Below are 27,483 nucleotides of genomic sequence, written 5' to 3' on the forward strand. Positions count from 1 at the left end.
CAGCCTCTAGAAGCTAGAGAAGACAAGGAAATGGATTATCTCCTAGAACCTTCAGAAGCAATCACAGCCCTGCCAATCTGTTTTAGAATTCTGCCCTCCAGAATTGTTAAGATAATAAATTTGTGTCATTTTAAGCTATGAAGATTGTGGTCACTTGTTACAGCAGCAACAGGAAACTAACACAACTATATACTAAAAAATATGCATAAATGGGCCCACTATTCCCAGCCAAGTAAAAGAGTCATCTAGGTCAAATCAGACTAAAGGAGATTCCTTCAAGAAACTATTACATTTTTCAAGTATTCAGCTGCCCTTTTCTGAAAACTACCCTGAGCAGCTGAGCTGGCAGGAGATGAAGACAGTGACCAGGGCTGCTGTGCTCCTGCCAGGGAAGGCCTGAATTTTCCACCTGCCCCTGAACAGGCATCACAGCCAAGATGCCTGACTGAATGTTGGGGCCGCCCCTGCAGCTGCTTTTCCCAAGTGGTTTTGCAAAGAGATTTTTATATAACACCTATTCATTTCAGCAGGCATTTATTATGTGCCCTCTGTTGGCACAGTATTAGGCTAGATATTCTGGTAAGAAAAAATAAAACCTAGAAGCAGAAAATCTTTCTAAGGAATTTGCAAACCAGGTTTGGATTGGGGAGGGGGTAAGCAATAATATATACATCAAACAATGAGAGGATATGAGCAATAACAACAAAAATCCACAGTAGAGTTGTGTAGCAGTTTTTTGTACCTTAGCACTCACTAAGGGCTTTTTTTAATTACAACTTTTTTATTATGAAAGCAATACATGTTCATTGAAGAAATTTTTAATAATACAAAATACTCTTAAAATTACATATCTGATATACCTTGTAAGTGTGCAAGTTCATCCTATGGAGTGTGATCTTTTAGTATTTTTTCTAAATGTATGTATGAGGGTATAAAGTAAGTACATTTCATTGGCAAGTGCCTTTTGATTCTTAAAAACCATTGCAAGAGTTATTTTATCCCCATTTTACAGGTTTTTCAACTGTGGGGGCTCAGAAAGTTGGGATTATTCACAGTTTATATCTATAATGTATTTAGCTAGACTTTAACCTTAGAAATATGAAACATCAGAATCAGGGCTTTTTAAACTAGACTCTCTTGCATTTCATGTTATTCAAATAATACAAATTCTGAGGGGAATGAAGGTGGAGAGTAGACCAGTGTGGAGTACAAATAAACTACTAAATAATGACATAAAAAGAAAAGAAGTAAATATGTTTGTGTGTGCATACATGTATATGTATATAAATCATATATATATTTCAAATGTAAATGACACTGCATTTAAAGAAAATCTATTTTTATTTATGTAAATTCTTTGTTACTATAAAAAACTCCCTTAGCTTTAGGTTAAAACCATATACGTTGAAAGTTTCAAAAATACATGAGCCTAAATTATTGATCATTGTTCTCCATAAACACTTCAGAATTTCTTTTTTTTTTTTTTTTTTTTTTGAGAGGGAGTCTCGCTCTGTCGCCCAGGCTGGAGTGCAGTGGCCGGATCTCAGCTCACTGCAAGCTCCGCCTCCCGGGTTCACGCCATTCTCCTGCCTCAGCCTCCCGAGTAGCTGGGACTACAGGCACCCGCCACCTCGCCCGGCTAGTTTTTTGTATTTTTTAGTAGAGATGGGGTTTCACCATGTTAGCCAGGATGGTCTCAATCTCCTGACCTCGTGATCCACCCGTCCCGGCCTCCCAAAGTGCTGGGATTACAGGCTTGAGCCACCGCGCCCGGCCAACACTTCGGAATTTCTTACTGCTATGTTTTTTGCTGGAACTGGGCCTCTAATCTAACATAGCCCAACCCAAACATTCTTTGATCCAACTCAAATGCCATCTCCTCCATGAAACCTTTTTTGAGTCTTCAAGTGTTAAGCACAGGGCCTACTGCAGATGGACACTTAATGTTATTTTCCTTACTTCCTTCTTCAACTAAATTATAGTGGTATTTTACTCATGTTTTCTCATTCTTTCAATCATCCATCCAGCCATCCATCCAGCCAGCCAGCCATTCATCTATTCAACAAACTTTTAAAGAACGTGTAGATCATACTGAGCCCAGACTTTGCACTGGGTACAATAATGGACAAAAAAAAAAAAAAATACAGTTTGTACTCTCATATACTGCACATAATCTAGTCCAAGACAGACATTGATCAAATAAACTTCCCAAAGTGATGTAAAATTACATCTGCAATAAGTGAAATAATGGACAGCTACCCCATGCTGAGAGAGCTTATGAATGAGGCTTTGGTCTTGTAGGGAAAAATAAAAGACAGCCTTTCCAATAAAGTGACAGGTGAGCTTTGACTAAAGGATGGATAGATGTTAACTGGATACAGATTTTCCAACCAGAGAGAAGAGGTGAGTATGAAGGGCCATGACTGGAGCACAGAGAACTGTGGTGCATGATGAAGCTGCACAGGCAGCTCGAGACCAGACTTTGTGGGATGGTGGGAAGGCTTTCATTTTATCCTGTGAGCAGTGGCATGTTCTTCCACTTAATAAGCTTTTTGAGAACTGAGGAAGTCTTTCACATTTTGTATCCTGCATGATAACCTGACAGAGTACTCACTTATATAATAATAGAGTGGTCATTAATATTAAGTGAGTGAGTAGAGCTATAGTCCTAGGGTGTTTCATGAGTGCCCTCCACTCTGCCTCAACCAGGCCACTGGCCTGAAGCAGTAGAAAAGACTTACCAACTTTCTGCTATTGCTTACATTTCTGAAAAGGAAAGGGAAAGTAAGGCATGAATAAGTGGCTTCTAACTTTAACACTTTGAAATTAGTCATTCAGGTAGAGAGCTGAAAAGATGAATTGACTCCTCTGTGATAAACATTTTATTTCGAAAATGCTAGCCTCCTCCACAAGCTCTTTGCTTTCTGTCATGGCACTTTTCATTTGCCTGTTGTGAATCTGCCAGATAAATGAACAATGCCCACATTCCCAGATGAGAAATGAAAACAGCGTAGGCAATAAAGCAAGAGTAAAAGCAGTATTCTGATTAGAATTGTGTCTTATGAGCAATTGGTATTTCATTCCTGTTTTCTTTTTAATTGGTTTTTTATGGCAGAGTATATTTGTGGCAGCTAGTACATTTTGTAACCCATCTAATTCTGATCGATTTGCTAATCTACATTTCAACGCTCAGGGACTGTACAATCTGTTAGTCTATTTTAGTGTACTTCCAAACTTGAGGGTTTTAAAAAAATAAACTGTCATTCTACATGTATATATCACCTTTACCAACGAATTCTGAGATTTTTCCTCTATGTCTGTACTTTGTCCAAAGCTATGTTATAAGTAAATATTTAATTAATGCTTGCTAATTTAAAAAAGGAGCAGATTAATTTTTTTGCCTTTCAACCAAAAAGGAGAGGGGAACAAATTGTGATACATGCTCACAAAAATAAAGGACACAGTGTGGGTAAATTCCATAAAGCAAACTCCAGTGCCAATGTCAAGAGGTCAACTGACTTCCTGCAGAACCAACATTTTTCCTAAAGCTATCTATGAACAACATTATTGTAAGGCCAGGACCAGGCCCTGGGTCTTAATTTAATGGGCCAGGATGACTGTCCACCATAACTTACGTAATTCATGTGTTAAAGGTGTATGAGGCACAAAGAGTCTAGGTTACCTTTTGGGAAATATTGCATTTCTGTTGGCATAACCTTCTTCCCAGAAACATGAGGAAATTCCTTTCTCAGAGAGCCCAGTAGGCTGACTTCAATTTCCCCAAATTTTAAACACTTTGTTATAGTGTTACAATTATTTTAGAATTAAAAAAAAGAAGAAATATATAAATACTTTGTTATTTCTACACTGAGTCCTCCTTCATGCATGCATTTCCTTTTCTATTTATCTTGACTTTTCATTTGTTTACTTGTTTGTCATCTGTCTTTCCTACACTTCTCTAGGAGTGCAGGTACCTACTCCAGAAGTTAGTCTAGTTCCTGGCATATGGTTAAATCAAAAAATGTTCTTGAATTATCCAGAGAATAGGCAAGATTTTATTTAAAACCATTATTATTCCTCTCTAGTCAATAGCCTTGTTGTAAGGAACAAAAGATTGAGCTTGTTCAAACAATTAGGGAGATTCTTCAAAGGATACAGTAGAATCTCATGAAACTAGGGACAGAAAAAGAATCAGCTAAGCCTCAGGGCAATGAGAACCAAAGCTGCTGTCCATTTCAGGGTGAACATAGTCTTTCATCTCAGCTTCTTTCTGCATCGTCTCCATCTGCACTAACATTCTATCCCCTGGCCGCTCCTGTTGCTGTATTCATCTTTTATGTAGACTGAAAATTTCAAGATGGCATCATTATTTTTCTGCACAGCAACCATCACTAAATGATTCAGACTCTGTTCCTCTTAATTCCCTAGGACAGGAATTTGAGGGGGCCATCTCCTCCTCTTTTAGGCCAACCACCACAAGTGATAAATCCTTAGCCAGTCAAAAAATTGGTTTTGCATTGGTAATCTAATCAAAAGTGGTCAGGGTGCGGAGAGGAGTCACAGAGTCAACTAGGATGGATTTTTCTAAGACAGATACATAGGAAAAAATGGCATTGGTCCAAGTTTTACACTATCCCATAGCAAGGATTCCCAAGTATCCCTGATAGATCATGAGGCTGCATAACTGCCTCCCACTGAACACAGCTCCCTCCGGTAGAACCACCTCAACAATGACTGAGTAGAGGAATTCATCACTAATTTATCAACACCAAAGGACAGAATTTATCACTAATCTCTATTTATTGCTAATAGAGGCATCTACTAGTGGTCCTTTGAAGAATTTGAGATTTCACTGAACTGCAAGATGCACATAGTGGTTGAAATGACACATCAAGCAGGGAACTGTAGAGAAACTCAAGACTAGCAACCCAAGACCAAAGGACAGAATTTGTCACTATTGTTTCCAGAATTTATCTCTATTCTGTCCTTTGGTCTTGGATTGCTAGTCTTGAGTTTCTCTACAGATCCCTGCTTGATGTGTCATTTCAACCACTAGGTGCATCTTATAGTCCAGTGAAATCTCTAACTTTTCAAAGGACCACTGGCAGATGCCTTTGGAACTAGTCTCCTACTCCTTCCAGTAGTCTGAGTTAGGAGTCACACCAATAGAGGGACTTTAAGACCTTTACAAGAGTGTACCCAAGTACCCATCACACATGTACCCCCATCTCTGTGATATCTATCTTCTAATCAAGTCATTAAAAAAGAGTTACCAGCATATCGCCTTGATGTGAAAGCCCTTCCAGCTTCCTTCCTTTTCCACTAAAACAAGCACCCTAAGTATCATGAGGCCACCAGAACACACCATGCTTCCTAAGACAACACGGTAGGATATTAAATACTTGAGGAACTTGACTTATACTTTCTGTTCCTGGTAGGCAGAAGCACAGAGTATCAGGGACAAATATAAATGCTCATCTTTGTGTGTGTATTTGTGTGTGTGTGTGTGTGTGTGTGTGCTATTTTCCTGTATCTACCTGGTTAAAATTCCTGTAATTTAATCAAGAAGTATTGTTCAAAAGAATTCCTGGAGACAAAATGTCCAACCAAAAGAGAAAGTGGTAAAATATTTGCAAATTTTAAGAATTATATTTTTAAATAATTGTAATGAAAAAATACTCATTATAAAATCATAGTAAAATGAATCATTTAAAATTATGTGCCACACATAGCATCATCACAGTTGTGCTAAGATGCATGGGGGAAAAGGCTGAAAGGAAACTAGTAATGGCTATCATTGGGTTGTGGATTGTATTAGTCTGTTCTCATGCTGCTATGAAGAAATACCCTAGTCTGGGTAATTTATAATGGAAAGAGGCTTAATTGACTCACAGTTCCTCATGGCTGGGAAGGCCTCAGGAAACTTAACAATCATGGTGGAAGGCAGCCCTTCACAGGGCAGCAGGAGAGAGAATGAGTGCAAGCAGGGGGAATGCCAGAAGCTTATAAAATCATCAGCTCAGATGGGCATGGTGGCTCACTCCTGTAATCCCAGCACTTTGGGAGGCTGAGGCGGGCAGATCACAAGGTCAGGAGTTCGACACCAGCCAGGCCAATATGGTGAAACCCCATCTCTAAAAATACAAAAATTAGCCAGGTGTGATGGTGGTGCCTGGAGTCCCAGCTACTCAGGAGGCTGAGGCAGGAGAATTGCTTGAACTCAGGAGGCAGAGGTTGCAGTGAGCCGAGATCATGCCACTGCACTCCGGCCTGGTCGACAAAGCAAGACTCCATCTCAAAAACAAACAAACAAACAAAAACAAAAACAAAACAAAACATCATCAACTTTCATGAGACACACTCATTATCACAAAAACAGTAGAGGAGGAAACACCCCCATGATCCAATTACTTCCCACCGGGTTTCTTCCATGGCACATGGGGATTATGGGAACTGATGAGATTTGGGCGGGGACACAGCTAAACCACATCAGAAATTACTGAGACTTTTGTTTTCTTCATAATTTTTCTTTCTTTTCCAGATATGCTCCAATGTACATTTATTATTTTATAAGTATAAAGAATAAAACAGAGAGATACCAGTTTTTAGTATCTTGACTCTTTTGCAAGGGTCAGATACGCCTGTACATCAGTACGGAAAACTATTGCTATATATGATTTTAGAACAGTTTTCAAATTATATAAAATGGGCATGCTATTTATGCTATATATTGCATTCACATTCACGGGGAAAAAAGCAAAGCAATAGTTATCTCTCCAAATAATATGTGTTCCCACGTCTGCACCTCCATGATTTTTCCTTTAGAAAGCACAGCAGGAGCTCTGATGCACTTGTTTTCAAGTAGATTCATTTTAAAAGTTGATTCTATACTTGTCACATAATAGATGCATTTTCTTGGGTCTTTTTGTCAGAGTTTTGAAAGACTTTCTTGGAATATTCATGCACTTTTAGATTTGCCTTTTCTTTCAAAATATCTTTATCCATAACACTATGAAGCTCTGTTCAAAAATTCTTAAGAAGTTCAGTTTTTTTTTCCTTGGCTAGAGGGAGAAGTGTTTCATTGACATGGCTCTGGAAAAACAAATGAGCATTTATTCCATGTGAGGAGAACCATTCCCTCTTTGCACAGCCTGGAGTGCAAAAATAGGAAGAATCGGGGTTCAGGATAAATAAGCCTGCCTTCGTTAGGTTCAATCCTTCTCCCAGCTGCACTGTTCAATCCATCTCTTGGCATTGAGGGAATTAGAGGAAGAAATTGTCTTATCCATTCTTATGTAGGTGAATCACCTGGTTGAGGAGACAATTTCTAAGAAGAGCTGTTGCCTCTTACAGAAGAGTATGGTTTTTGAAAAGAAATCATTTTACCTGTACAACTAGGTCCTTGATAATGGATACTATGAACTCATACTTCCTTGACGAGTCCTGTATTTGACCTTTAACTTCCTAACACTTCTCTGTGAAATATTTTCTCTCTTTTATGACCAAGTCATTCAACTTGTAGCATCTAACCCTGTGAAGGGACTATTGGATAGAGTGGATTTTGTCTCATTTAATATTTTAAAAGATTTGTGTTTTTCTTGATGAAATATAATTAGCCCTGAAATGGAAATGGGGAGGTCCTTGTCCTTTCCCTTTTCTGCTAATAACTAGCTTTGTAATTCAGTCAAGTTCTCCACCTCTCCGGATCCCAGTTTCCTCAAAGGTCAAAGAGGACTTCCTTACTCAATATCTCTAAGCTATTTTTTTTATTATAAAATTAACTGCTTTTATAAATAAACTACTTTTATAAATTTTAGAACATGTAGACCCATCAAAAGGCCTTTAATTATCCCTTCCACTAGAAGATGGTTGCCTGGAGAACTGCGGAGACATACAGCACTGTTGGGTTTTTAGAAAACACACCACTCTTCTTTACATATCCCTGTTCTTTTCAGTGCTCAGATAAGTCATGCCTGAGGACACCTTCTCTAAAGAAGAGAGTTTCAGATGCCAATCTGGAAGGAAAAAAAGATTCCGGAATGCTGAAGTACATCAGACTTCAGGTATTGGCACCTGGATCAGAAGGATTCATGGAACTTTTAAAAGGGAGGGGACTCCAGACAGCCTAATTACTAATGTTTGGGACATACAGCGTCAGTTGGTACAGTGTTGGCATAAAGCCCCTTCAGTTGGTGAGCAAGAGTGCCACCAAGTGTGCAAGAAAAAAAATCTCTTCTTGCTAGATAACCAGCTTCCACAGGCAAGGCTTGGGAACTTTGGTTCGAACCACAGCTCTCCCCACTGTCCTCAGTGCAGGAGAGCTAACTTCCCACGTGTGTGTAACAGTGACACTTACGGGTTTTGGAATGAGACAGTCAGGGTTCATATCCCATGTCTGCTGCTCTGGCTCTGGGACCTTGGGCAAGTTATTTAATTTCTCTTGGTCTTAGTCACCTTGTTTATAAAATGGGGGTTACAACACTAGACCTGTCCCAAGGAATTACTGCATGGATTAAATAAAATGGTACATGTACCAACTTATCCAGTGCTTGACACATTGTTATGTTATTATTACAACATAAATGCTAAATCATTATCTTCCCCCCCCCCACAAAAAACTGTTTATATTTTCCTGGAATGTGAAATGATGATGACTTGTCTGGAACCTAAATTGTCAGAAATAATGGATTAAATAGGATTTTGTGGGTTAATCTGGGGCAATAACCAGTGTATTGCGAAGGGAAATGTCACGCATGTTCACACTGGCTCAGTTAACTTTCCAAATGGGCTTTTTCATGAGTTACAGGCTGCTTATAGTTTTCAGTGGAAATCTACTATTAGGAATGAAAAGAGGAGCCTTTAAAAATCTATCAAGACTTTTAACACAAAGATGTATTTCCTGGGTTCTTTCTTTTCTCGTAGGGTTGTACTCAATCTATGGTTTACTCCTTGATGGTTGCAAAGCAATTTTTTGGTGAAAACATCATAAAATTAGTGTTTTTTTTTTCTAATTATGCTTCAGTTCATAAGGTATAAAGCTTATCATATGCGCTGTCAGCTAAATATGCTCCCATTTTAGAAAGTATTTTAAGGTCATTTTAGGCAAGCAGAGAGAGGGGAAGTGGCTTTTAAGTTTCAAGAGAAGTGCAGTATTCACTGTCTTAAAAAATTTTTAAACATGATTTCCATCTTTTCCCAGGTGATGAGCTTGTCGCCTGCTCCCTTATCTCTGTTAATCAAGGCAGCACCAATTCTGACAGAGGAGATGTATGGAGACATCCAGCCAGCTGCCTGGGAGCTCCTGCTCAGCATGGATGAGCACATGGCAGGGGCAGCAGGTAAATAAAGACCACCTGGAACCCTGCGCCTGCTATCACTGCCATTACTGATCCAAGTGTTTAAATAACAGAGAGGCGCTTTCATTCTATTTTTGCTCCTAGGTCAAGTTAATGGCAGTTGCTGTAACTGTAGACTCTAGAGCTGTGTGCTATAGGAAGGTAGACCCAGGGTTTGTGTGCTCCCTTCCAATTTCACCATATGGTCTGCACCAAAGCATATGTTTCTCTCAGGGTGTTACCAAATTATAGAGAATGATTTTCCCCAGATCCTGCACTTTCACTGTATTTCACAAGAGACAAAATTATTTTTTGTGTCCTCTCCTAGATTTAACATGCACTACCATAATTAACTTTATCAAATCTTATGTGAGTAATGTTGTGTCCAAAAGGTAATATCGAAGCAAATGTGTTAAAATTTAAGTGATTTGTCCAAGGCCACATAGTTAGATAGTGGTAGAGGCAAAATGTGTATTCTTCACTTTTCTACTTTTTGTACAGATCCCTAAATTTGTATGTGGTTATTTTAATTTCAAAATACACATGATAAAAATTCAAGTAATACAAAATTGTATGAAGTTAAAAGTATTGCCCTCTCTCCTATGACCCGCTCCGCTCTCCCCATTCCCCAGTCCCCTTGCCCCTTCCCCTGCCATTCCTTTCCCCAGAGGCAACAATTTTTAAGTTTCTCAGGAATCCTTCTAGGGTAAACTATGTGTAGATATATATACACACACACACATACACTCACACACATATATGTACGTATATATGTAAGTTATATGTTGCATGTTTTGTTTTTCATGCAAATGGGACATGCTGTAAGTGCACTTTGAATTTTTTCATTTATATCTAGGAGACTGTTTTTAAATATCAGTTTATAGTTTTACCTCTTTTTAATGGCTAAAAAATATTCCACTGAATGAATAGACATATCATAATTTATTTAACCAAGACCTATTGATGAAAATTTAGGTGGAGTCCAGCCCTTTGCTCTTTTATACCACACTGCAATAAATATCTTGGTAAAATATCTTTGTTCACATTAAAGCTTAGGTTTTTGCTTCTCAGAGAGCGCTATGGGAGTTCAGGGAATGGCACACTTCCCAAATGTGGGATAGTCATGGAAACTTCAATGGAAAATATAAACAGGTGGGCTGGGCTTTAAAGAAAACCTAGAAGTTAGCCAGGCGGGGAAAATGGTGGGTGCAAAACTGGGTGAATGTGGAAGTGCACTGGGCTTTTTGGAAAGCCTGAGGAGACTGAAGACTAGCATGGCTTTTGTAGAGGGGTCACGGGTGCATAATATTAGAAAGGTGAGTGGGACTCAGCTTGTAATCGGCTTTGAATATCAGGCTTATGACTGTGGACCTTGCACTGAATTGTGAAAAACCAGTCGTGGTTTCTGAGCCATAGAGCAATCTTGTATACAGAGTGTGAATTGTTACTAAGTTTGATACTGCAGCAATATGTGGAATACTTTGGTTTTAAAAATAGTGTTTTGTTGTAGAGGAAGGATGAAGAGAAGTTGGCTAATGGGTACAAACGTACAGTTAGGAATAAGTCCTAATGTTCAAAAGCATACTAGTGTGACTATCAGTAGTGTGACTATCATTAACAACAAAGTATTGTATATTTCAAAATAGCTAGAAGACAGGACTTGAAATGTTTCCAACACATGGAAACAGTAAATACTCAAGGTGGTGGATATTTTAAATACTCTGACTTGATCATTACAATCTGTGCATATAATGAAATTACCACATGTACTCTATGTGTACAAATATTATGTACATATTTGTAAAATAAATTTTTTAAATTTTTTCAAAAAGAAATAGTAATTTTTAGATGAAGGAGAGTTGGTAATATGTGGTTGGTGACATGACACTGAAACTAAAGAGGAAGGCCAAAGTTAGAGGTAAACTTGGGGAACAAGTTGATATACATGACAGCTGAAATAATGAGAGTAGATGGGCTCTCTGGGAGAGGGTCAGTAGAGAAGAAAGAGATGAGGAATGCCCACTAAGCCACTGGTCTTCTCCACGTCTAGAGGACCAAAGGAAGAAGCCCAGCTAGAAAAAGTGATGAGAAAATTACACAACTCAAATAATCTCAAGCTGTGGAAGCAAAGGAAAATAGTTCTTCAAGGATATTGTTATGAAGGTATTAAAAACTGAAAGGAAACAATTGCTATAAAAATACCTTTGGATCTGAGGATTCGTGAGCATTACAAGAAAACTTTTTCATGAGATTAAGATGGAACTCTGCAGTGACTTAAAGAATGAGCCTAGTGTTTAAAAATTGAGGCAGGGTAGAGTACATTTTAAAGAAAAGCAAAGAAAGGAGAAAGAGTGGAGATTTAAGCACCTAGTAGGGTAAAGAAAAGTATTATCAAAAGATAGTGATTACAATAACTTGCATTTGTTATAGAACTGGATCATATTCATTATCTTATTGGTAAACCATTCTATAGATGAACCAACTTGAGTCAGAGAATTGAAAGGACGTATCTAAGTTCGCACAGCTCAAAGGGCAAGGACAGCAAACCCAGATTTTCTGACTGCAGAGATAGATGCCCTTCCCATTACAGCTATATTGTCTCTATTTTTAAAAAACAACATGCTTTAGAAATGTGTTGTACTTTACACAAAACACTTTCTTATATATTCTTTTATTTTCTTCTAAAAACAACTTTGGAAGCAGGTATTAGTATTATTATTGTTCTAAAAGGTATTAGTATTATCATTATCACTATTGTTCTTCTGGGAGGTTTACCAATAAAGAAAATTGGAAGCAAAGAGAAGTTAAGAGGATTGCCCAAGATCTTTTGGCAGGGAAGTATCAGAACTACTAGGATTTAACCCCACTGCTTCTGACACAGCTGCCTAAGCACATTGTTACGCTCTGTGAAAGAGAACATGAGAGATTCATGACATAATCATGTAGATCATGTTTTTATAACTGCCACTGGCTCCTCTATCTGTATTATAAAGTTTATTTATAAAGCTCATTATTCATTAGCTTTATAACTTATCATGGAACTTGGCCTTTCACTTACTGATATTTGGCTTTTCACAAAAAATTTTCATGGTATTATGACTCATTAAATCTCTTTTGGCTTCTCAACCTCTTCTATCTCTGGGAAGGATATATGTTTCTAATAGAGTCTATGATGTGGAATTTTTAAAATGTAGCCAATATAACTGAGGTAGTTTTTAAAGGATAACTTTATTTATTGTCCTTGGGTTACTAAGAGATGACTCTAGCCATCTCCTAAAAATCATGCTTCAAGATGTACTTTTCTTATTTCATTTGCTTCCTCTGGCATTCGCTTTTCACTGTGAGTCAAAGGAAACTTTGCTTAGCGTGAGTGATTCCACTGAAATGTCATGTTGTTGCTGCCCTCGCACCAGCTATTGGAAGCCTGTGGGTGGTACAAAGGTTTGCTTTTGCCAGTGCTGGTAGCCGAGCTCCATATAGCTCAGGAGTCATTTTCACAAGATAGAAGCAGTTTCCACTTCTCCCCAACCCCGGGAACTAAGCAGCATTTTAAAAGCATAGCTGATGAAATATTGACTGTCTCCAGCTGCCATGTTCCTGCTGTGTGCAGTGAAGGTGCCTGAGGCCGTATCCGACATGCTGATGTCAGAGTTCCACCACCCAGAGACCGTGCAGAGGCTGAATGCTGTCCTCAAGTTCCACACGCTCTGGAGGTTTCGCTACCAGGTCTGGCCCCGGATGGAGGAAGGAGCACAGCAGATTTTTAAGGTGAGGGATACTTCTCACAGAGGAGTTACATTAGCAAACCCAAACCATGGTTTATTTAAACCCTTGAACCTCAGAGTCACAGTGTGTGGCCAAAGATATTCTAATATTTTCTCTCTGATTATATAAGTAAACCTAACATACATGAATGTATTCCTACTGTTAAAAAATTAAAACACAGAAGAATATAGAGTAAGAAAATCAAGTCTCTGTAAACCTCAAAATCTCACCAGCATTCCCAGAGGTAAGCATATGAAAGTCTGGGGAATTATCTTCTAATCATTTTGCTATATATAAACTTACAGGTATGTTTTGGAGGATGGGTGATAAACTCAAATAGAGATCATTTGATTGAAAGCCTTTAATGAATTAGTAAACTGAGGCCCAGACAGGTTCATCCTGTGCTCTGTAACAGAAAATCTTGGCAAATAGCCCTTTTCTAAAATTCTTGCACATTCTGTGCGAAGTCACTTGGATCCTTAACACTTCCTAAGACAGATTGTGTCATTATTATACTTCAGTCTCATTCTAGCTTATATTCCCTCTCACCTAATTTTTCTGATGTCAACTAACAGATTCCTCCTCCCAGTATCAATTTCACCCTTCCCTCGCCGGTACTTGGAATGCCATCTGTCCCAATGTTTGACCCTCCCTGGGTTCCTCAGTGCAGCGGGAGTGTCCAGGACCCCATTAATGAAGACCAGTCTGTGAGTAACACACATTTCAATATCTCCAGGTTCCATGGTGTACATGTAAAAGAGAACAATTCATGTTTGCGGTAATTTGTTCATTCTCATCATAAGAATGTAATGATAACACAGAAACTTAGCACAAAAAGTCTTTCTCCTTGTGAATATAATAGAGGGAATAATATCCAGTAGTGAGCACTTGCAGATCTAAAAAAAAAAAAGTCTTGTTTTGTAATCAAAGCAGAAACCACCTTTTAAAGCTACTAAAAGCATTAGGCGTTGATTTCTTGGCCAAAGGTAGCCCTTTTGCCTCTGTTTATTACATAACGAACATACTCATTTAACCAATAATATGTAAGCCAAGTTAACGACATTAGCCCTGAAAAAATAAGAAAAAGAAGAGAGTTGGCAGCTATTTCCTTGTTTGAACCTTAGTTTATTCTTCATTTTGTCGATCATCAGTATCATCATCACAGACTGATCACTCTGAGACCCCTGCTCTTAACTATAACTCATAAATGGTCAGATTTAGAACACAGTCCATTTATAGACAAAAAACAAGAATATGCACCTTTTGAAAACACTGATCTTCAAAATATGCCTTTTTCACCTGTTTAATAGTATTTTTCTAAATTACAAGAGTAATGTAGAAAATTTGGAAAATAAAGCAAAAATAGAAAAAAGAACACCTCTTTGCACAAATCTATCATTATTTCCTTGCATAAATTCCTATGGGATTTATGGCAATAATAAAATAATAACCGTTAAAGGTTTTTGATGCTTCTCACAAAATATCCCCAGAAAAGTCATATCACTTTGTCCTTCTAGAGTAGAATTGAAAAGTATCTTATTAACTAGTGTTATTATTTTAATTGCTACTTTGGCCAAAAACAACTTACTGTTTATTTTATTTACACTTCTTTGAAAAGGTTAGTTGAATATAGGAAATTAGTTTGAACATCTTTCCATATTACTCATAGCATTTCTAGGCATTTGTAGCTTTCTTTGGAGAACTGTTTTTTAAACTCTTTCCCATCACAGTATGCCTATTTTATTTTAATTCTACCTTCATATCTGATGGTACCTTGTCGAAGGGAAATACACACCTGGTTCTTCTCCCACATGGGCAGTAATTTCAGCATCTGAACCACTAACATAAAGATCTTTGATTTTTCTCCTGAAGAGGTGATGGGTTCATCTGAGCCAGCCACAGTCTGTATCCCAAGCTCACTGCAGATTTGAAATCAAGTCCCTTGATTTTATATCCAGTTATCTTTCTCATTCCACAGTTCTTACCTTATGCCTTAATATAATAAACTAGCTTAGATACCTGGCTCTGAAAATGGATTGTATTAAAAATACAAAAATTAGCTGGGCATGGTGGCGGGTACTTGTAATCCCAGCTACTTGGGAGGCTGAGACAGGAGAATTGCTTGAACCCAGGAGGTGGAGGTTGCAGTGAGCTGAGGTTGTGCCATTGCACTCCAGTCTGGGCGACAAGAGCGAAACTCCATCTCAAAAAAATAAAAAATAAAAAGTAAAATAAAAATGCTCTCAATTGCTACTCTGTCATTCAACATAGGAAACCTTTAGTCTTACGTTAAGATCCTCCATAAAGGGATTGTCTACAAATGCAGCCCTGTAGAAGAGTGATCAACATCCCCTGCCTGTCTCTTAAACACCGTGTAACTATAAGCCAACAAAGAGATGTGGAATTGCCATTGTGTATAAACATTACTTCAAGAGGTTAGAGAAGAACTCCAGTGATCATTTCTCTGCTCAGAGACCACTGACTCTGTCTTCAAAGCTCTTAGAGCTCTTGGAGCTTGTCTGGGCACAAGCGTCATGATTAAGACATGAATAGAATAGCTGTTTTACAGTGAATCTTCTTTTCTTCATTGTTCCTGATCCTTCATCTATGGAGGAGTGAGTTTTTCTTAATATTTTTCCAGTATGCCTTAGCTACTGTTAGAGTCAGATTTTATATTCAACCTTAGTAACACTATCAGCTCTCATAATTTTCATTCCATAACTTTGTTTCTACAAATATTGTTAAGTGTTTATAGTGTGACAGATACTTGAGCTACAGAAATGAAATAAGCCATATAACTAACTGGCTTATATGAGAGATCTCTTTCTTCCTCCTTTCCATGGTTCTGACTTTCAATTTTATTAACCTTATGAAATAAATGTCCCTCTTTTTTTTTTTTTTTTTTTTGAGACAGGGTCTCACTCTGTTGCCCAGGCTGGAGTGCAGTAGTGTGATCTCCACCTCCTGTGTTCAAGCAGTTCTCATGCCTCAGCCTTCTGAGCGGCTGGGATTACAGGCATGTGCCACCATGCCCAGCTAATTTTTGTATTTTTAGTAGAGACGGGGTTTCACCATGTTCCCCAGGCTGGTCTCGAACTCCTCACCTCAAGTAATTCACCCACCTCAGCCTTCCAAAGTGCTAGGATTACAGACGTGAGCTACCACATCCAGCCTAAAATATATGTCCTTTTAAAAACAGATCAAAAAATTCTAGAAAGAAATAGAGTCCTTATAAATTTTATTTGATCTTAATATTTAAACAGGAAATCATTGATATCCCCCCAAATCCTAAGATGAAATAGGATTCTTTCCAGAAATTATAGATGTTCTTGAAGAATCATTCTGATTGAATGAAAAAAAAAAATAGCTTAACTATACGCAGCTTGGAAATTTGGTAAAAAGACAAATATCCTTGAAACTGGATCATGGGTATCCTAACATTTCCTGAGGACAAACTACTACATTTGTGTGATTCATTCGAACACTCTTTATGCCTGTGACCTTGCAGAAGAATTGCTATTAAGTGAACTTGCCTTTCTGTCTCCACAGAAATCCTTTTCAGCCCGGGCTGTGTCCCGCTCCCATCAAAGGGCGGAACACATCTTAAAGAACTTGCAGCAGGAGGAAGAAAAGAAACGTCTTGGTCGAGAAGCCAGCCTCATCACCGCCATCCCCATCACCCAGGAGGCTTGCTATGAGCCCACATGCACGCCCAGCTCAGAGCCGGAAGAAGAAGGTGCCCTCTGCACACAGGACTTCTTGGGGGGGCTGAGTCTCAGGGAAATAACGTGCTCTGAAATTAACATTGACAATTTTATGTGACATGAGGTGATATGCCCCCTTCCATCTCTCTCTCACTTCCTGACACTAACCAAACTTTCTGAAGTTTAGAGTTAGCCATTTGCAGAGGTGGACATTAGTTACATTAAATAAATGACTCGAGGAACTGCTGAATCCAATAGGTGTATTAAAGTGAATACAACCCATCTTTCAACCTTCACAAGTGCAGTTTGTCAGTTGGTATCAAAAAATGATTAATTAATCATTCTGAATTGAGTGATTCTCTGCCCTGCTTTTGTAAAAACTTCAGGGGATATTTTCTGTCTTTCCTCTGTAGAGCTTTTTTAATTTTTATTTTTCCTTTTCTAAGTACACTCAACATTATTTAAGCTTACTGGGAGCAGTAAGCATTTGTGATACAAGAGCAATGTGATAATGATAACTGTTTTGTTATAAAGCCAAAGTTCACATTCCCCATTTTGTTTGCCAGTAGAAGAAGTCACCAATCTGGCATCCCGTCGACTGTCTGTGAGTCCATCCTGCACCTCCAGCACTTCCCACAGGAATTATTCCTTCCGCCGCGGGTCAGTCTGGTCAGTGCGTTCAGCCGTCAGTGCTGAAGGTGTGTCCTCATGCATACGTTTTATTTCTCCTGACTTACGTGGTTTGAAACACTTCCTAGTTAATATCATTATCTCACTTGATTACACTGTCTTCATTAAATAACTTGTCTCATGACTTGACATTCTAAAAAAATTAGCATGGCATTCTTTAAAAAAAATTGTTGATTCACCTCAGCAATGTCATTTTTAAGTTGGCTCTATTTTAATTACATTGCATGTAATCATATTGCTGAGGGTTCAGAATACATTATTCTAGATAGTTAATAGTTTTCCACCTAGCTGTATATTACAGCCAACTGAGAAGCTTACAAAAAAGTTCCAACCATACCTAAGACCAAATCAAAATCTCTGAGGGTAAGACCCATCAATGTTTTTAAAACCTCCTCAACTGATTTCAGTGTGTGTCCCTAGTTTTTGTTTTTGTTTTAATTTTAACCATCCCTGTGGGTGTAAAGTGGTAACTCAATGTGATTTTTATTTGCACCTCCCTAATGACAAACAATATGGAGCATCTTTTCATGTGCTTATTGACCATATGTGTATCTTCTTTATGAAAGTGTTCATTCGATCTTTTGTCCACTTTAAATTGGGCAATTTGTCTTTTTTTTTTTTTTTTTTTTTTTTTTTGAGACGGAGTCTCGCTCTGTCGCCCAGGCTAGTGTGCAGCGGCGCAATCTCGGCTCACTGCAAACTCCGCTGCCTGGGTTCACACCATTCTCCTGCCTCAGCCTCCCAAGTAGCTGGGACTACAGGCACCCGCCACCACACCTGGCTAATTTTTTTGTACTTTTAGTAGAGATGGGGTTTCACCGTGTTAGCCAGGATGGTCTCAATCTCCTGACCTCGTAATCCACCCGCCTCAGCCTCCCAAAGTGCTGGGATTACAGGCTTGAGCCACCGCGCCTGGCCCAGCAATTTGTCTTTTAACTGTTAAATTATAAGAACTATTTATACATTCTGTATATAAGTCACTTATCAGATATATGATTTGCAAATATTTTCTCCCATTTCGTAGTTTGTCTTTCTACTTTCTTCACTTGATCTTAGCCAAAAGGCTGAGAAGCAAGTGTCTTTTTTACTTTCTTAAAGGTAACTTTGAGGCACACAAGTTTTTTATTTTAGTTAAGTCCAATGTGTGTGTTTTTTCTTTTGTCATTTGTGCTTTTAGTATCACATCTAAGAAACAATTGTCTAATCCAAGGTCGCAAAGATTTACTCCTATGTTTTCTCCTAAGAGTTTTAGCATTTATATTCAGGTGTGTGATCAACTTTGAGTTAATATTTGTTATGTTATGAGTTAGAATTTTGCATTTAGATAGCTAGTTGTCCCAGCACTATTTATATAAAAGACTATTCTCCCTTGAATTTTCTTGGCACCTTTGTCAAAAATCAATTGAACATGAATGTAGTAGTATATTTACGGTCTTTCATTTCTGTTTTATTGATCTGTATGTCAGTCCTTCTCTCAATACCATGAAATCTTGATATGCAGATATTTGTATAATTGTTATGTCTTTCTGATTGATTATTTTATCATTATAACATGCTCTGTTTTGCCTGTGGTAAAAATTTTTCACTTACAGTATACTTTTTCTAATGTTAACATAGATACTCCACATCATTTTTTATTGCTGTCTGTATGGCATATCTTCTTTCATCCTTTTCTTTCATCTTATTTGTGTCTTTAAAACTAACTTATGTCTCTTAGAACATAACAGTTGATTCATGTTTGTTTTTATCCATTCTGCTAATTTTGCCTTTTGTTTATTTAGTCAGTTTACATTTATTGCAGTTTTGGATAAGGTAAGATTTATGTCTGCCATTTTAATATATAAGATATGCCATGTGAAAGACATAGTTTTATTTATACCTTTATCTTATAACTTTATAAGATGATATGTTTTATATAAAATGTATAACATTATATTAATATAAAACATATTTATAATAGCTGACAAAATCTTTGTCTAGTAAGTCCAACATTTAAGCTTCCTCAGGGTTAGTTTATGTTGACTGCTTTTATTTCTGTATATAGGCAATATTTTCCTGGTTTCTTATATGTCTCATAACTTTTAGTGAAAAATGGACAATTTAAATTATATAATGTGGCAACTCTGCAAATCAAATGTCCCCCTTTCCTCATGAGGGTTTTTTGTTGCTATTGTGTTGCCATTTGTTTGTTTAGTAACTTTCCTTGACTAATTTTGTAAAGTCCCTAAGCTTTGTTGAGTATGAGTGCTGAAATCCCCACTGCGTTGCATTAGTGGTCAGGTAATGATTAGAAAGAGATTTTAAGTGCCTCGAACTAATAAGTCTTCCAGGTCTTCCAACCTTTACTGAGGACCACTTTGGATGTGTTGAGGCACATCTTCAGTGTTCCAGTAGTTTAAAACTCTGCCTTAGCCTTCATTTTCATACTTTCTGTTTGTGTAGAGCTTCAAGGTTAGCCAAACATGAGAGATCAGGAATTTCTCAGGTCTTTCCTGGGCATGTGCACAACCTTGTACATATGTACAGCCATCTAGATACCCAGGAATATGTCAGTGATTTGCAAGCCCCCTATAAATCTCATTCCCTAGATTTCCCTTTTAAGTTTTTTGTCAGTCTCCAGCTTCTCCCAACTGTTATGAACACCTCAGACAGCTACGATGTTAAGTAATTGTTGCTGATTTTTTCTCTTTTTTTTGTAAATGCCCTGGGGATAAAGCTATTTGCACTAAGTAAGCTTTGAGTCAAGCTAAATAAAGACAAATCCTGTGAATAAGGATTTTCCATGGGGTTCTAGATAGGTCAAGTAGTGACAATTCTCTGGTGTTGAGGCTTTTAGGGAGCCCCAAAACTGCTCTGCCCATCCTGTGGCTACTAGGCTGCTGGTTTTCACAGCTACAATGGTTGCAAGGTTGTCAATTTTCAAGGTTCCTAAGGACCTAGGAAGAGGGAGAGATGAGTAGGGAAAGTTAAAATGCCAGAAATACTACTGGTCTTACCGAGAGTTTACCTTTCTTTTTCCTTTTTTTTTTTGTTTTTTTAATACATGCTCCTCAAATAGTTCCAAGCTTTTGGTTAATTTTGAAAGCTCCGAAAAAAAAGTGTATTTCACAGTGTTCTCATTGTTTTTATGGAGGAACAGATTTCAGGGATCTATACTCCACTGTTCTAGAAGTGCTTGGCCCACTATATCTATATACATTTTTAAAGATTTCCATATGCATCTACTGTGAGGCTGTGTCTGGAATTTATTCCTTCTGGTGGGTTCTTGGTCTTGCTGACTTCAAGAATGAAGCCGCAGACCTTCACAGTGAGTACAGCTCATAAAGGTAGTGCAGACTCGAAGAGTGAGCAGCAGCAAGATTTATTGGGAAGAGTGAAAGAACAAAGCTTCCACAGTGTGGAAGGGGACCCCAGTGGGTTGCCGCTGCTGGCTCAGGTGGCCAGCTTTTATTCCCTTATTTTACTTTATTCCAGCTTTTATTCCCTTATTTGGCCCCACCCACATCCATTGGTCCATTTTACAGAGCACTGATTGGTCCATTTTACAGAGTGCTGATTGGTCCATTTTACAGAGTGCTGATTGGTGCATTTACAATCCTTTAGCTAGACACAGAGTGCTGATTGGTGCGATTTTACAGAGTGCTGATTGGTATGTTTACAATCCTTTAGCTAGACACAGAGTGCTGATTGGTGCAATTGTACAGAGTGCTGATTGGTGCATTTACAATCCTTTAGCTAGACACAAAAGTTCTCTAAGTCCCCATCCAACCCAGAAGTTCAGCTGGCTTCACCTCTCAAAGCCAGAACTGAGAATGACAGTATAAGTCTCTTCCCCTCTAGTCCATAGGCCTTCTAAAATCCCAAATAGTCATGTAAGTTTTAATATGAGAATCAAACACTCACAGTTCTTTAGTGCTTTAGAAAAATGACATGTGTATTTTCATATTAATAAGCTGTTAAATACCTTTTCTACCTTCCTCGCCTACTAAATCTAAACTTTTTCCTTTATTCCTATGTGCAATTATATTTATTATTAATTTGTTGTTGTATTTATCAATGAGGATGAAAACAATATGAGTGGGCTATATCATTCTTATCCTAAATGCGTGTGTGTTTTCTTCTACCCTATATTACTGCTTACCATCTTGCACACACTCACATGCACACAACCAGTTGCATCTATGAAAAATGTCTTAGTCTCTGCTTAGAATTTTATCTTCATTGATTTAACATTGTGAGCTGATCCACATGTCCCAGAATGTCTGTGCTTTGCTTCTCTACCAAACAAGAATAGTGGTACTTGGAAAGTGGGCTGGTTTTTTTTGTTTGTTATAAAATGAAGACACACTTTGTGTAATGTCATCTTTTTTAAAATGTTGGCATTTTCTCATTGGTAGGATTATGCTGTTAAATAAGTAGGCCTTGAACTGAGAAATACTGCATTAAAATTACATTACTGAGGCCAGATGCAGTGGCTTATGCCTGTAATTTCAGTACTTTGGGAGGTGCAGGTGGGAGGATTGCTTGAGCCCAGGAGTTCAAGACTGACCTGGGCAACATAGTGAGGACTCATCTCTACAAAAAATAAAAAAATTACATGTGGTGGCACACCTGTATGGTCCCAGCTACTCTGGAGGCTGAGACAGGAGGATCTCTTGAGCCCAAGAAGTCGAGGCTGCAGTGAGCGGTGATCATGCCACTGCACTCCAGCCTGGGTGACAGAGTGAGACTCTGTCTCAAAGCAACAATAACAACAAAGAATTACATTACTGAGAAAAACACCCTGATTTTGTGTTCCATTTTAGATGAGGAACATACCACTGAACACACGCCAAACCACCATGTGCCTCAGCCGCCACAAGCAGTGTTCCCAGCATGCATCTGTGCAGCAGTACTTCCCATTGTTCATCTGATGGAGGATGGTGAGGTGCGGGAAGATGGAGTAGCAGGTACAGTTTTGAACAGTTGGATCATCAGTGATATTCTTAAGCTGTTTATCTAATAGAAGACAGTAGGTTGCTCTTAAACACATTATCTGTTTTATGCGTATAATTACAGATTTGCAACATACTGTGCTAACACTATCACTCTCTCCACTTCCTTCTCCCTCTACTTTTATGGCCAAAAAAATTGCATTTAAAATAGGTAGTTGGGTCCAGGAGCATTGTTTGTGACCAGAGAACAGAACACTAATTTGGCCACATAGAAATCAAACAGTCACTTTTAGCTATTAACTTGACACCACTAATACCATCTCTCTTATGTGATTACCTTTCCAGATGTACTAACTACCTAAAAAGAATAATTGCAAAATGAAACAATAAACTAAGGGAAAACATGATTTGTGACGACAAAGATTAATTTCTTAACGTTACATTTAGAAAAGCTCTTATAACTCATTCATAATTTTTAAAAACCCCATTAGAAAAATGGGCAAAGGATATAAGCAGGCAATCCAATGGCCAGTAACACCTGGAAACAACATTGTTGTTTAAAACAATAACTAAATCTTACATTTCGGCTACAAAGTTGGCAAAGATTATTTTAAATGAAAATATCTATTGCTGGCGAAAAAGCAAGGGAAAGAGCATCCTCATACTTTGCTGATGAAGTATAAAACTCTGTACAAGCATTCTATAACAGAGTTTCATGATATGTATCAAAAACCTTAAAAGTGTGAAAAACTTTTGACACAGATCTGGCTTCTAGCAATTTCCTGACATTCATGAGGGCTATATAAAGGACGTTGTACATTGATCATTATTTAAAATTAAAAAATAATTGAGAAAGACTATAAATCCCTAATCATAGTTAATCATAGTACCTCCATATGATAACATTCAGTGAACACTGGAATTGCATTCTAGATGAATATTAATATAAAAAGTGTTAATATATTGCTAAGTAAAAAACCAAATACCAACGAATATTTTCTATATATAGTACTATTTTAAAATACATGTAAGTAGAGTGGGAATGGTGGCTCATGCTTGTAATCCCAGAACTTTGGGAGGCCCAGGCAGGTGAATCGCTTGAGACCAGGAGTTCGAGACCAGCCTGGCCAACATGGCAAAACCCTGTCTCTGCTAAAAATACAAAAACTAGCCAAGCGCGGTGGCACATGCCTGTAATCCCAGCTACTCATGAGGCTGAGGCAGGTGAACTGCTTGAACCTGGAAGGTGGAGATTGCAGTGAGCCGAAATCGCACCACTGCACTTCAGCCTGGGCAACAGAGCGAGACTCCATCTCAAAAAAATAAAATAAAATAATGCATGTAAGTATATGTTTCATGTATGTGAAAGGACGTACTCCAAACTGTTAATAATTGTTTCTGTGGTGAGTGGACTTCCCAGTCTTATTTTTCTCTTTGCATTTTTTTGTATTTTTCATGTTTTAAGCATGAAACTGCCTTACTTAAGCAATGAAAATAAAAATAATATGAACATTTTAAAGTTTTAATTGATACATAGTAATTGTACATATTTATGGGGTACAGTGATATTTCAATACCTGTATACAATGTGTAATGATCAAATCATGGTAATTAGCATATCCTTCACCTCAAATAGCATTTCTTTGTGTTAGGAACACTCACAATTCTCTCTTCTAGCTATTTGAGAATATAGAATAAATTACTGTTACCTATAGTCACCCTCCAGTGCTAAAGAACGCTGGAACTTATTCCTGCTATCTAGCTGTAATTTCTTATCCATTGAGCAACCTTTCCGATGCCTCCCTCCTGCCTCCCCTTCCTAGCCTCTAGTTAGCACTGTTCTACTCTCTACTTCTGAGAGATCAACTTATTTAGCTTCTACAAAGAGTGAAAACATGCAGTATTTATTTTTCTGTGCCTGGCTTATTTCACATGTAAAGGTATTTTTGCAATCAATTTCAACCTGAGAAAAACTCACACCTATTTTAATTAGTTATAGAGACACATGAAAGCTACAGCTCTGGATTTATATTTTTGTTAATATTATTTATATGTCCTTTAACTTTAATTGCATGTTTTGTTTCTGAATCAAAAATTGGTATCATTTATTTGAAATAAATTTATGCTAAATTCTGTATTCCTACTTTTGAAAACCAATGGATTTGGGAAACACGTTCAAACTAAAGACCATTCGGTGTTTACTGGCCCTCTTTTTTACCCATCTGCTTTCTTAGTCTGGGCACTTCTAGACAATCTTAGCCTGACCACTTTCCCCATGGAAATAGCACTTTCTTTCTCATTAGGATTAATTATTTATTCTTAAGACTTCCTCATTAGAAGTGAGAACCTAATTGTTACTGGCTCAACTACTTTATCTTGCTGAAGGAGGTACTGTTTGAAGTATTCATGTGGACAGAAAAAAAAAATCCCTAATTCATATGCATTCTAAACCAAAACATATTTTCAAAAACCAAATAGTCCTTCACAGTTTCTCCATAAAATAAACAATAAAATATGACTGCAATTTAATAAGTGCTTACTACTGCTATTATTGGGGTGATTTCCACAACAAAGACAATTGCATATATTCACAGAGATATTCTTTGCAAAAGCATTGCTGATACCAGAAGACAACTCCTACACTTTTTGGTAACCTGTTCTTTACATATGAAAATGTTCAGAGACAACAACGAAGAGAACAAATACCTACCTTTCAAAAGAGAAAAGAGTTCACAGAGCCTTTTTAAGGCAAAAAGGAGAGACTAAAGCTTGTAAATTGTCGAATACTTTATCTCACAGACTTATCTCCATTTAAGACAAATGTTCAACTTTCTTTCTCTTCTGAAGTGAGTGCTGTGGCTCAACAAGTCTTATGGAACTGTCTAATTGAAGATCCATCAACAGTTCTTCGACATTTTCTGGAAAAACTGACCATCAGCAATAGACAAGTAAATTCCTCTTCCTTTTTAGTGTAGCTCTGTGGCTACAAGTGTGAACACTGTTAAAATCATGCAAAGAACTTTATAGTGCAGTGCATGCAACTCAGTGCCCTCCAATACACAGCCAATAAGTACTTTTTAAATAATGATAATGATGAGCAATACTTAATTGCTGTTTTCTTTTTAATTTCTCCATTAACTCATGTTTCTATATATGTATGTTACATTGCTAGTGAGGATCCTAAAATACTGCAAGATTAAATTAAGTATAATGTTCTTACTATTGAGTACCTTCATTGAATTCTGATTGCTTGGCAATCTGATACAGGTATGATTATTAGAATATGTTAAAATTTTTCATTAACCAAAATCCTGATTTGTCAGACCACCCTGTAAGAAGATCATGCCAAATAAAAGTAGTTTTTCAAGCAATGGCAAAATACAGCGATGATTAAAAATTATTTGTTCATTTATATGCTACAGTCATATTCACTGGAAGGTTAAGTTTAGTTTCTGAAAGGTAATGTTAATTACAGACATTTCAATCTATCCTCTCGTAACGTCTCCCTTTCTCTTTGACTCAAAATCTAGAAAGCAGAATTAGGAAGTTCACAAAAACCTGATTTGTTTAATAATTTTTCAACATAGGTCCTCCTCACATTCCCATCATATCAGGCTACCATGGCCAATAGAGTTAACTAAATATACAACTTTCCTGTGACTTGCCTGTGACCTACACACACAGTGTCAATTTAAAAAGGACAAAGTCGTTTACTGCTCAGTGATTTTTATGTGTTAGCTCCTAGGAGAAAGGTGTTCCAGATGGTTTAAATACTACTTAACAAGTATCACCTATGCTATATGAAAATCTTGAACATAATTAAAATCAATATGTGGGCAAAAGTAAGAAAAATCCCTCCCCCAATCCCGAATTTTCAAGAAGTTAATTTTATTTTCTACAGCATGGCAGCTGAAGGAAACATTAAAAATTCCGTTCTTCTTTCAGGATGAGTTAATGTACATGCTGCGCAAACTTCTCTTGAATATTGGAGACTTTCCTGCTCAGACATCTCACATCCTATTCAACTATTTGGTGAGTTATAAATGTTCATTTCCAATTATGAAGCAGCACCATGATGAAAAGGTCTTAGGAGATTTTTTTTTCAATAAATTTCCATTAATTACATCACTAAAGGCGAATTCTGGTCAACTAAATTCACCTACGCTTCCCTATACTTTCTGTGTAGGGAAGCCCCTGCCTGGCATACTCTTTGGCATATGGAGGGCGGTCAATATAAATGTCAGTTTCCTCTCTGTCTTCCTTTAGCAATATCTAACTTCCTTATGTTTGTTCTTTATTTTGGTTTTCTGTTGAGAAAACATGTGTTCTTTTAGTATTTTTTCCTCTTTTCCTATCTGTGTTTCAACACACACACACAACACACACACACACACACACACAGATGCAACTGTTGTCCTAGATGGAAAGTTTCTGTGTATGTATTTTTTCATGGCAACTGTCTGTGACAGTTTTAACTGCCCTGGCTGTTCTTTCCTGATCCTCAGAGACCAATTTCTTCACGTTCTTTTTGTAAACCCCAAATGAATATGCAGTTTGGGGATTAGAACCTGATGACTACTCCTTGAAACTGCCCCTTAATCCAGGCAGACCAATAGCCAAATTAGTGTCTGTGCTGGGCATACTCCTTCAGTTATCCATATGCATATGCATCCCTAGCAGGGTGATAAATTTAACTCACACCACAACCCCCATGTGCAGAGAACATTTGTAATTCCTTTCTCTTGTCTAAGACTAATTTGGTCACCTTCCTCCTGAGTGTCTACTTGCTGGTTGCCAAGGGAAAAAATATGAATAAATGTCCAATCCAGATTTAAGTTCAGACCGGTACCAAAACATAAACAGTACTTTTTGGTGGTTTTCAGTCTCTCTTGGATAAAAATGCATAGTCTCTAGGAATTCTCTCTCCTTCCCACTGCTTTTGTCTCTATAGCTATGTGGAGTTGGGGAGAAAAAAGACCTTTGTTCCACATCTTACCCCTTGCATTTTATCTGGGTCGTTCGTTTGTGAGACCATGTTCTTTGGCTGGTTGCTGG

General features: G+C 37.7%; 1 protein-coding gene across 3 annotated transcripts in view; it reads left to right on the forward strand.

Annotated features, from left to right (window-relative positions):
• UNC80 (unc-80 homolog, NALCN channel complex subunit) overlaps nt 1-27,483 on the forward strand; it is a 232,968-nt gene that overhangs the window by 142,119 nt on the left and 63,366 nt on the right. For all 3 annotated transcript variants that reach the window (XM_010354934.2, XM_030916516.1, XM_010354935.2), the window contains 9 exons: nt 7,956-8,063; nt 9,200-9,338; nt 12,922-13,103; nt 13,676-13,807; nt 16,650-16,836; nt 17,371-17,502; nt 22,300-22,443; nt 25,276-25,376; nt 26,374-26,460. In XM_010354934.2, coding sequence (XP_010353236.1) covers nt 7,956-8,063; nt 9,200-9,338; nt 12,922-13,103; nt 13,676-13,807; nt 16,650-16,836; nt 17,371-17,502; nt 22,300-22,443; nt 25,276-25,376; nt 26,374-26,460 — 1,212 coding nt within the window. The remainder of the gene's footprint in view (nt 1-7,955; nt 8,064-9,199; nt 9,339-12,921; nt 13,104-13,675; nt 13,808-16,649; nt 16,837-17,370; nt 17,503-22,299; nt 22,444-25,275; nt 25,377-26,373; nt 26,461-27,483) is intronic.

The sequence above is a fragment of the Rhinopithecus roxellana genome, chromosome 14, assembly GCF_007565055.1.
Source record: "Rhinopithecus roxellana isolate Shanxi Qingling chromosome 14, ASM756505v1, whole genome shotgun sequence".
In the NCBI taxonomy this organism is placed as follows: Eukaryota; Metazoa; Chordata; class Mammalia; order Primates; family Cercopithecidae; genus Rhinopithecus; species Rhinopithecus roxellana.